Source organism: Microchirus variegatus, assembly GCF_963457635.1.
Source record: "Microchirus variegatus genome assembly, chromosome: 14".
Taxonomy (NCBI): domain Eukaryota; kingdom Metazoa; phylum Chordata; class Actinopteri; order Pleuronectiformes; family Soleidae; genus Microchirus; species Microchirus variegatus.
Window position 1 is genome coordinate 13,075,308 of NC_139815.1, and position 12,123 is coordinate 13,087,430.

At 40.4% G+C, this 12,123-nt stretch overlaps 1 protein-coding gene across 1 annotated transcript in view; it reads right to left on the reverse strand.

Moving 5' to 3' along the window:
• Positions 1 to 12,123, reverse strand: part of myo5aa (myosin VAa) — a 55,639-nt gene that overhangs the window by 26,930 nt on the left and 16,586 nt on the right. Inside the window, exons 2-7 of the mRNA XM_083900877.1 lie at positions 9,367 to 9,477; positions 8,279 to 8,450; positions 6,807 to 6,951; positions 6,070 to 6,226; positions 3,504 to 3,647; positions 1,617 to 1,698 (exon numbers count right to left, since the gene is read on the reverse strand). Coding sequence (XP_083757003.1) covers positions 1,617 to 1,698; positions 3,504 to 3,647; positions 6,070 to 6,226; positions 6,807 to 6,951; positions 8,279 to 8,450; positions 9,367 to 9,477 — 811 coding nt within the window. The remainder of the gene's footprint in view (positions 1 to 1,616; positions 1,699 to 3,503; positions 3,648 to 6,069; positions 6,227 to 6,806; positions 6,952 to 8,278; positions 8,451 to 9,366; positions 9,478 to 12,123) is intronic.

The window sequence follows — 12,123 nt, forward strand, 5'->3', positions numbered from 1 at the left end:
TTTTACCAGCAGACAAAAATAAAAGCTAACTTGAGGATCATTTTTCCCCTTGCTCATTATCACCTGCTTCAAATGAGGTGTAAATACAATCCGGCTCTACAGGCACTTACACTACCATGACACCAATCTAATTATCACAGTCTGACTCACTCACAGAAAAGTCTGAAGTCTGAAAGCAGCTGATTTTCACACATACACACACACATTTGTGATGCTATCTTCTTAGGGACGCACAATGACTTCCATTCATTTGCCTAACTCTAGCATCAGAAATGAGGTTCTGTCTGTTAGGACCAGGTTTTGGTCTCCATGAGGACCACTGGTCCCGACAAGGTCAGTGTTTAAGCCAGAAGAGTTGGTACAACTTCAAGCACGACAAGACAAGACACGCACACACACAACTATGTCACATTTACCATAATCACTTTCCTCAAACACACTTCACACTGAATTAAGGCATGGCGTGTTGCCTGGCAACAAGAGGCACTGACATGGCTGTAACAACCACACCATTTACAGAGCCAGGAAGTCAACAGGAGAGGAAAAGAGAGCAGCTGTGTGTGTGTGTGTGTGTGTGTGTGTGTGTGTGTGTGTGTGTGTGTGTGTGTGTGTGTGTGTGTGTGTGTGTGTGTGTGTGTGTGTGTGTGTGTGTGTGTGTGTGTGTGTGTGTGTGTGTGTGTGTGTGTTTAAGAGAGTGTGAGTGTGTGAACCAACTGAGTTGCTGTAAGAGACAGTGCCAGCAGTGTGTGTGTGTGTGTGTGTGTGTGTGTGTGTGTGTGTGTGTGTGTGTGTGTGTGTGTGTGTGTGTGTGTGTGTGTGTGGGGGGGTGTGTGTGTGTGTGTGTTCGTGTCCGTCCGTCCGTCCGTCCCATGACTAGGAAGAGCAGGTGCGAGTTCACAGTGGGAGTGCACTGCACTGACTGAGAGCCTGTTCAACCACAGACTCAATGCATTTGCTGGAACTAACAAATGTGATCAGTGCACTTCAGACACCTTGCTGTGGTCAAGCTTTTCTTCTTTTTTTTAAGATGTTTGGGAAGGGGGGGACGTTGTTGTTAATACCCTGGCTGGCTCTATCTTACGAAAAGCAGCATGTAAATCCCCGGGTGCCGATGCAGTTTAAATATAGCCCTGACCAGGATACATAACATCAGAGACAACGGCAATTAAACATTAAGTGTCTTTTTGCTTGGCTGAGCAAATCACAGGGATGATGGATTTTCACTGCTCGGCAGTTTTCATGCTGTGGAGAGGCATCAATGCAGGGAAATAAACATTAGATTGTTATTTGAACCTTAGGTTTGTTAGTACATGTGGGTTTGACTAGTAAATTGCTGGTTTAAGGCTGATGAATGGCACATGTTGGAGTAGGTGCATGTTTGTGGGAAGTGATGAAAAAATTGTGCTAAAACTCAATTTCTTGGCAATGTCCATGAATGAAAATCCAACTCAGAGTAACAAGAAAAATCTGCACTATCCTGTACTTTTTATTCATTTTAACTTCAGTTAATTTTGGCAATGAAATTAATGACAGATTGTGACAAACATGAAAATCTGTTTTCTGGGAAAATGAAATGTGTGTGTGAGTGAGAGAGAGTGTGTGGGAGAGACACTTACTCAGATTCAGAGTCTTGTACTCAGGCAGATGTGATGATGCACAGAGCTGATAGAAGATATGATAATTCCTCTCCTCATCTGCCTGAAAGAGAACATGGAGCAGATACAATGTAAAGGGAAAAGCTGCATATCCACCAGCAGTAGACTCAGTTTATTCATATACACCACGTGAATGTTATTGATCAGACAAAAAATTATTTTGTGAGGTTCTTATCACAGGTTAAATGTTTAAAATGAAGGGAATATTAACTGTGTCTGCTTGTTACTACTCAAAGGCAAATCAACAGATGTAACCGATGCAAAATGTTCATTTTACCAGACTCACTTTTTCCTCGACATACAGTACACACATGCACACAGTCGCACACACCTATAAATGGGTGGTACTGGAGACAAACATGTGAAAAATGCGAGTAGGAAAGTGAGCACATCTTTGCAACAACTTCCTCATTCCTCAACACTGTTGTCCTATGACAATAGAGAGAGTGAGAGAGCATGTGTTCAAAAGTAACATACCCCTTTACTTTGTCTACTTAAGACATTCTTGCCCCACCAGTGAGCAAACACACCCACAGGGGCTCACACACAAGGGTATAACAGGACTTGCTCAGTGAGCTGATGAAAATCAGTGAGGCAGTGACTGCACGGGAGCAGGGAGAGAAAATGTGCAATCTTCTTAAGATCAGTAATTAAAAGTATTGTATTGATTATGTAGTTCTGGTGACATATCGTGGATATATAGTGCTAAAAGAAAGGTCTACTGTGAGAGCAGTCATTTCCTGTCCAGCATGTGGCCTAGTGTGGTCTGATGTTACATATTATTATATGGCAAAGATAAAATATTTACTGTGTGCAGGTGCGTGGTTCATCAATAGTCAGACATTCCAACATTAAAATATATATTTTCAGTAAGTGTGTCCTGTCCAACCTTACGGTCCTACTGTCTTGGCCATCTTGTCTTAGCCAGCATTGGTGTTCATTGTGTTTGTTGTCATTTATCGTATTGTTGTCTTTTTTATTCTGTCTGCTCACGGGATTGTTGGCAGTCTTTTGTTCATACTATCTTCATTGTCGTTTGTACATATCTGATATTTTATCTTGCTGTTTTTATTTTCTGTCCAGGAACTGCAGATGAAAAATAGCCTTTTGGCAAACTCTGGTACATTTGCAGAAATATACACTGCCCCTGCCAAACAAACCGATTTAAATTCAATAAATTTAAAGTGCATCGGTTCTACAGTCAGTAAAAAATTTCCAGTCACCAGCATAGTGATATAATGTGTTTGCGTGTAGTTGGGCTTAATATATATAAACACATAAAAACAAAAAAATATTCTGTGTCATAGTGCAGTTGTAGAGCTGCATGATGCAAATACATGACTGTCTGTTGCCTTCAAGAGCTAATACAGGAAGAACAGACCAGTGTATCATAATATGTAAATATGTAATACAGTAAATATCTAATACTTTCTGTGTGTCATTCATTCACTGAAAGGAAAGTCCAGGTGCAAAAAACATGATGCAAGTAATTACTGAAATAAGTCCATAATTGAGTTTAAAGTCACAAATGTGGTTTTTGTATAAGCAGTAATTCTGGTACAACATGGCATCAGTAGCTACAGCTGTTATATTTAAACTGATTTCTTCATTCTGTCTGTATTAATCACAACAAACAGTATGTTTATTAATTAGACGAACATAAAATAATTTAAAGGAAACAAGATAATGTAAAGAGACTGACAAATGCCATAACAAATCAAGATCTTCTGACTCATGCTTGGTCAACTATCTCTGAAACTGCAGTGAGAAATGCAATAAATCTAAGTCAATGTAACAAACAAAAACACTATGGAAGTGTGATCTCGTGGTGTGCATTTGTGCGCTCACCTGAAAGACCACTCGTGATTTTTCCAGCAGATATGTTCTCATGTTGGCGCCTATGATGCGGTAGCGGTGGTCGAAGCCAATCTCGATGTATTTGCCGAAACGACTGCTGTTGTCATTCCTGGTGGTCTTTGCATTTCCAATGGCCTGGGTGACAAACACAAAAACACACAGTTCAGGTGACAGCGTTTAAAGTGAAACACAACGCAGATGGTGCAGAGGTTCAGTTTTATTTTAAATAAATTTGATTTAAAATTGAATATTTGGCGAGGGGTAGTTCCAGGTGTCGCAGAATACCACAACAGTCGAGTGAGTGGTAATTTTATCTGTGGGTATGAATGCTAAGCCTGAACAACTGATCATTATGTAATTGAAAGTGCAATTTGAAACAGTGAAATTAGCAAATCACAAGAGCTTTTAATATCAGAGATTGTTAAAAGAAAGACCTATTCATATTCATTATTCTTATTATTACCTTATTAAGGGTTGGGGTTAGGGATGTGAATACTGAACTAAAATGTCATCACAAATCAAACTGTGACTGCAACAATCTTCTGGTTTCTTCTCTCCATGTCATGACATTTGAGAACATCATCATTTCCAGAAACACCGATCAACATTTTCTGACATTTTATGGGCCAAATGATTATTGAGAAAATAATCAGATGACCGATGACTTGATTATGAAAATAACCATTAGTTGCAGCCCTAAACACAACTTACAATACATACAATACTTACAATACGAAAGGGCCCAATGTCACAGTGGAAATTATTTTTAAGAATAATATGGCTCTTGAATAAGAAAAGTAGTTCAACCTTTTGGATAAAAGGCTTCTTCATCAAGAGTTAGATGAGGAAATCCGTGTCATATTGTCCAGTAAATATGAAGCTGTAGACATCAGTCAAAAGTCACTCAGAGGAGTAGACTCCATGACAGAGCATCCAGCCAGTTCATGATACAGTACTGCGCAAAAGTGCTAATGTGTTATTGTTCAAGTGTGTAAGTCACACTAAATACTGGACACTTTAACACTGTACTTATCACTGAGTACTTACACACCTCTACTTTCATGCTGAGCAGAGAGGCTGTAGGTAACATTTTTCTACAGCTTTGGAACGATGCTACCAGGGTTTGATCCACCAACCTGAGGTGACTGGTCCAAAATGGTAAATGGTAGTAGGTATTTACCAGACACAGTAAACATGTGAAATGCATCAACTGTCAAGAAGAAGTGTTATGGGGCTATAATGTGCAGTGATAATGAAGTACCTACATACAAATATTATAATATAAATGCATAGATATACGTTTTTTTCTTGGGATGGCATGATACCACTTTTCCTGCCTGATACTGATTCCGATATCAAAAACTAGTATATAACTAGAGTATGTACCGATACCGTACCGATATGTGCATAGTAAAGCATGAGATAATAGTTTTTTTTTTAAATTGTATTGGATTTTATATTTTTATCCGTCTGATATCCTATCCAGTGATTTTCACCAGTATCGGACCAATACCAAATATCTTATCAGCTCATCCCTATTTTTTTCCCTCTCTATATCCTCATATTAAGCTGATTCTATAACACAATCACACCACAATCTTTATTGGAGGTCCACACTGGACAAAGCACTTCGTGGATCTCTGTCCTTCCACACACAGGAGTTAAATCATCTGCAGGCAGCAGCCTTGGTTCAATATATACTGTAGGTCTCACCAGTGGTGTCACTGGGGACTGTCTGTTGATGGGTGAGGCTGCGTACAAACACACACACACACAGACGCTAGCTACACAATCAACTGGTTTCAACACATTTAAATTGTGTGTGTAACACCACTTAATGTCCTTATTGAAAGCCAAACTGTCATTCACTGGAGAAAAAGTGTCTTTCACATGAAACAGGAATTAGAAGCACAAACTCTCTCCTGCACTCCTGGGTTTTGTAATACAGCAAAGGTCGATGCAAACATCTACTATGCATCCAGGCTTAAAGGCAGCGGTGACATCACTGCAATATAATGAAAGCTTTCTTTTCATTTCTGAAAGCTTGTTGCTGATTGGCTTGAGGTCAAAGTGGTGGGTGAGAGGAGGAGACTCGTGTTAGCAGTGCTGGGGGATGGAAGTGGGGGTAGTGACATATGTGCACAGGAGAGTGCTCCAGCTCCTCCTGTCCCTATGACTCTGCAGGAGGATATACACAAGTACACAGTCACACACATAAGAGCTGTATTATCACAGTGAGCGGGAAGCCTGAGGCCAGAAGGAGAAGAGATGAGAGAAGGACCACAAACGATATCATTCACAAATCAACCTCGCTTGTGAATATACTGTAGTGTTATTGGACCATGAAACGCAAGCATTTCTTTACACAAAATGCCAGGATAAGGGAGGAGTGCTTTCACTTTGATGACAGCAGTACGGGTGAAAGAGGTCACATCTTGTTCTACAAACCCACAACTAATTTCTTTAAGTGTTATCGCCTGTAATCGTAAATGTTGTTTGTACAGTTGAGTTCAGTGAGTGAAATAAAACATCTAAAAGCTCAGAATCGAGTCCTTACCTCCATGATGGGATTGGAAGCCAAGACTTTCTCCTCCACGTTGGCCTCGCTGGCAGCGCCACTGACTGTGGCAAAGTATCTCATGGCATATTTGGCTGATACCGTCTTTCCCGCTCCGGACTCCCCACTCACGATAATTGATTGGTTCCTCTCGTCCCTGAGAAGTTAAACAAAAAGCGTCAGGTGACCGCAGACAGAATGAATGTCTGTGGTAAAAGTAGCATGATTGTAAAATCCTCAGGGTAAGGCTAACATTCGGAGGAACGGCTCGGAGTTACTTCCAGGGTCTTCGAGTTTTGCTAGCACAAAGAGCCTTTATTTAACAATGGTGGCTAAATCAGAGCAAGTGTCAAACTTTATATGTTACTTTTAATATTGTTATGTTTGCTTGACTCATTTTTGAAAATAGAGTAAAAAAGAAGAAGAAGCCAAATCAGTCTGAAAGTAATGAAGAGTGACCAAATCACCACTTTTGCAGTATTTGTTTCTGTGCCTCTGACACACAGAAGGGGTCACAATGATCGATTAGATGGATGTTGATGAAAAAAACATGCATGTATGCAAAGTGAGTGAGAAATAGAGACGGTGAGACCACTTTGAGGCTATTTCTGTCTCGTGGTGACCCACAAACCCTAAAGGGAGAAGGGGGGCTGAGCAACAAGGAGAATGGAACGAGAGCTACTCAGGTAACACACACACACACTCTCTCTTTCTCTGACACACACGCACACACAGACCTGGCCATCTGTTTGTAAGCCTCCTCTGCCACAGCGAAGATATGTGGGTCCATGTCTCCCATGTTCTGACCGCTGTAGGCATTGATGATATCTGATCCATAGATTTGCAGGGTCTCGTATGGGTTGATGGCCACCAGAACGATTCCTGTGACACATATAAAAAGGTATGACCTCACCTGCAGCTTGATTGGGCTGCATTCACCAGGTATCACACAGACATCGAATAATAATCAGTATACCAATAACATGTTGAAAAACAAACATCTATCTATAAAGCAAGTTGCGTCTGTGTGTCTGTCTGTGTGTCTGTCTGTCTGTGACAGGCATATCTCGCTGACCGTTAGTCAGATCACCCTAAGACTTTGGATATGGGTTGAGCATGGCCTGATGGTGTACATCCTTGATTTTCAAACTTTTTGGAGGAATTTTAATCATGCTGCACTTTCGCTGATTTATCACGCTACACCAGGCAGGCAGCGGCTCATCAGCAGCAGCTGCGCTGTCTGAAGCAGGGAGGTGGGAGTGAAGAGGCTGTCCTCACGGTGGGTGAGACATTTTCACACGGTTCACCGCAGAACATGGTGTTATACTGAAACAAAGAAGTGTCCATTCACCAATACGCAATTATATTTATTTTGCATTAGCATGCTACTACTTTGCGGCTAACTTGGCGAACCTGTTTCCAAAGGTAAGCTAGCGAGGCTATGATTAGCATTAGCGTAGGGCTAACATAATACAAACACTGTGCAACATCATTAGGCACAACGTAAATGTTTTCATTTTCGATTAGCATTTGCGTAGCTAGAAGTTGTGACTGTCAGCCATGCACAGTGTTTGTATTATGTTAGCCTTCATGTTCCTTATCAGGCATTACCATAACTGAAAAATCTTCTTTAGCTCCCACTATAGGAATACAGATTTCCTACGGGCACTGCACTAGTCAAAACTAAAAAGTGAATAAAAAGAGACCCTGAAACCTACATTGTGCTGAGCTGACTTATAAAGTGACTTTTTTTCCACCAACAATAAATTCCAAACACCAACACAAGTGGCAAGTTGAGATTTTCCAAAAATTAAATAAAAATAAATGTATTTAGGCCCTTAAATTAGCTTCATATAACAGTGCAAAAATATTGGCAGAGGACATCAGATGAATGCTGAACGAAAAAATAACAAGGAATGACTTGCAGCATAAATACAACAAATGTCACAGACATGAAATCAGTGTTAAACGTATGAACTATAAAATCATCCATGCTGTCTCATAAACACAATTACAAACACTCAAACATGTGTATAGTAGTGGATCACTCAAAATATAACAATAACATATTCACATGTTTTCATCGCACAGTTGTAGTATACATGTTCTGTAAAAATGACAGTTGGTGTCGCTTGTTTTCATTTCATAAAATTCAGTTGAAGAACTGACAACACACAGTTTCGGTTTTGTTACAGGAGCGACTTCCTACCGCAGTAAGTGTAGATGAGCTTAGAGTCGATGAAGCGGACTTTGAGGTTGTGGAGCACAGCCGGCTCGTGGAGGTAGCTGAGCGCTGTGAGGTCATTTTCTCCCACCAGGATGTCAGGGTTGCGCAGGTAAGGCAGGTTCTTCGTCTTAGGGTCCAGCTTGTGTTCAATGTTCTGGGGACGATCAGGAAAAAAACACACCACGGGAGTTGTAACAGAGATGCAGACATTGTGTTGGGATTACATGGTAAATATAAAAAAGAAATACCCACTTTGATCTTCCATAGATCATAAATTCAGTAGCTGATATTATATCACGATATCGGTATCAGCTGATATTGGTTTTAAAATGTAGTACTGAATATCGGCAAATACATCGAGAGCCCTACTGACCTACCGATTTCTATGCTTGCAGCCTCTCATACTATTGTTTCTTTGCCTTTATTAATTTTTGCACAATGAAGAAAATGTATATCTCATGCAATATGTGTTAATTATACTACAGAAGAGACTGAATGACTGTTGCAGTTGGGCACAGATCAGCATACCAGATATTGGCAATAATTCCAAAATCATGCATCCCTAGCTGACAGTGAACAAGTTTCCTTTTCATAAATAATTTTTTATAGATCCTTCAATAGGTTTTCTGGCTCTGACTGTTTAAAAAGCATAGTAAATTTAGTAACTATGGTTATGAAGGCCACCATAGTTCCCTGATGTTCTTTCGTGACCAGAGGAGTCCTCCATTGGTTACAGTCTGCAGTTTAACCGTGAGAGGAAGGTTGTATTCACACTGCGAGTGGAGATACCACTGCAGTGATAAAACTTTACTTACTTATGGTACTTCATTGATTTTGTCTATAAGCAGAGACTTTTCAAGATGAATGGTAAATCCACAAGCTGCATATACATTTTGGTCTAGCATTTACTTTCTTGTATAATACTAGTTTGTGATTGTTAGTTGCTGGCCAGGTAAAGTAAACTAGGTTAGTCAGAAAAGGTATGTATTAGCAGTAAAACAAAGTCCACATGGTTTCAAAGTGAGCTATGAGCTAATGAAGGAAGTAATAAATAAAGGGAAGAATCTCACCGTTCCATCCTCCAGCATGAGCTGCAGAGAGGTGTCGCCATTTTTGTAGTCCTTGGCGAGCTCAGCCGACTTCCACACTTCCTCGGCATCAGGGATCCACACCCGAGCACGCTGAGAGAAAAAAACAATAGCAGGGTTTAAAACATGATTCAAGGAAAAGTAGTATTAAACAGAAATTTAACTACACTAAGTATCAGGGGTGCAGGCTTTATATATGATGTACACTTTACTGACAATTCCTTGGCTTCCTTTACGGAAAATCCTGTTGTGATAAAGTGCTGCATGGAGTTTTCCAAGAAGGTTACAACATTGATAAATTGACTGGATTGCTCCACCGTCAGCATATTTAAAGGGGACACATTATACCCTATTTCTCCAAGTTAAACTAGTTCCCTGGTGTCCTAATGAACATGTCTGTGACATGCTTTGGTCAAAATACCATAAGAATGAAGCACCACAGCAGTTTAATCACCCTGCCAAAACAGCCCTGTTCAGAACGCTCAGTTTAGTAGTATCTCTTTAGGTCCACCTAAAAAAAAATTAAAACGAAACTTAAGGGACAGGAAATGACATCAGCCACAGAGGCTACCGGAAACTAACAGCAGTTAGCATTTGGAAAAGTGATCATTTGCAGGCTCTAGCAGGCACATTGCTGTCATATATAACGTGTATCCACTGGACAGATAAATCCTCTGAGGCTGGAAGTTGGTGTAGGACTCTGTGCTGCACTGTGGAGCCAAGAATAGAACTTTTCGCAGACTTCACAGACTTCCGGTTTTCAGATACTGTTGCCCTCACCAGCACTCTCGCGTGTTTTAGCGCATGTACTTTGACTGAGGACCACAAAAACATGTGTGAGTCATCTTTTTTCACACTTTGCTGAGTGATAGGACCTCCAGAGTCTCAAATATAAGGATTTATATGATTAAAAAGTTGATTTTGCAGAATATGTTTGACAGGAGAATGGACGGGGAGTTGCTTATACTACTTTTCTCTATGATTTAATTCACAATGTCCTGGAGAAACACTGGGCTTTGTGTCTCCACAATCATGAGCACATGTCTTCTAATGGTCAATGAAGTTGTGGGAATTAAATGTTGAACAAATAGTAGCTGAAGAGAAAACAGCAGAATGCGGTTGTAGAGGTTCTATGGTCATTACATAAAATAGCAACACACACACATTACTATGAAGCTTCAGACTTGTGACTGGAGGTTATCAGCTGATCACAGACGAGGGGAAAAACAGCGATGATCACTGCCGGTCACATGGCTGAGGAATCCAGCAGACAAAGGTATGCATGACAAATGCAGACACACACACACACACACACACACACACACACACACACACACACACACACACACACACACACACACACACACACACACACACACACACACACACACACACACACACACACACACACACACACACACACACACACACACACACACACACACACACACACACACACACACACACACACACACACACACACACACACACACACACACACACACACACACACACACACACACACACACACACATTGAAAGGCCCGACTTCTAAGGGTTTATCGGATGACTGTCTCCTGAATGAAGAAATAACCTTAGTAACCCAGAGACTCGTGCAGTGACTACATGCCTGTGTGTGTGTAGCATGGGTATAATCAAAGTTAGTGTTCCAACAGCTGTAAAGTTCAAAAGTTTCAATTCTACAGATACTGTAAGTGTTTGTGTCCCACTAGTATAGCGTACCAAGTTTATTACGTTTGTGCTTTTGCCATAAGGGTGTGTGTATACGTATATATATACATGTATACACACATATATAAATGTTGGGAATATACAGTATTAAGCACAAAACAGAGCCTTCTCCATTGCAGCCCCCACCCTCTGGAACTCCATCTCCGACTAATCTGACCTTTCCTCATTCAAATCATTCCTCTTCAAGGCCATGGTTTTTAACCTATTTGTCTTTGTCATTCTTGTGCTTTTAATGTAAAGCGACTTTGAGTTCATGAAAAGTGCTATATAAATAAAATGTATTATCCTTCTTATTGTTATTAACTCATTGGCTGCCAATGACGTCTATAAACGTCAATTCATATACAATCGTTCGCTACTCATGACGTCTGATGAAAGAAGAGGCTACTCTTTTGGTAGTTTCTGTGTTTACATTGACGATTAACGTTTTGTGGGTCTTGGAAAATCAGTCAAAATGCTGTAAAACGCTTGGCATTTATGTGCTGAAAATGGCTGGTAGCCAATTAGTTAACTCTGTGAATAAGAAGCCATTATAACAAAATCATCTTTTAAGTAATTTGAGGTCAAAGTTGCATTCTCTTTTGACTCTGTACCACTACTCTGATTCATGTTATCAGGACTAGCTTCTCCCAGAACATATCTATTGAACAACAAAACATTAAAACAGATGCAATTATGCCCAATTCTACATCTTTTTCTCCTCAAAATGAAATGAAGGAGGCATCTTTGTTTCAGATAAAAAGTCATCTTCTTATAACTGAAGCACATGACAATGAGCACATAGCCTTTCAGGAGCACCAACAACAATTTTATGGCTTTTCTCTGGTTAGTTATATAAACTGCTGATGACAGTCTCGCAGAGTCAATGACAGGACCTTATTGTGGAGTATGACGAGGAGAGAAGCTTGTTAATCAAATTGGTCTGCTGCTTCACTTCCGATCATCTGAATCATGACATGCTCACCACACAAACGCAGCCTCCACCTTA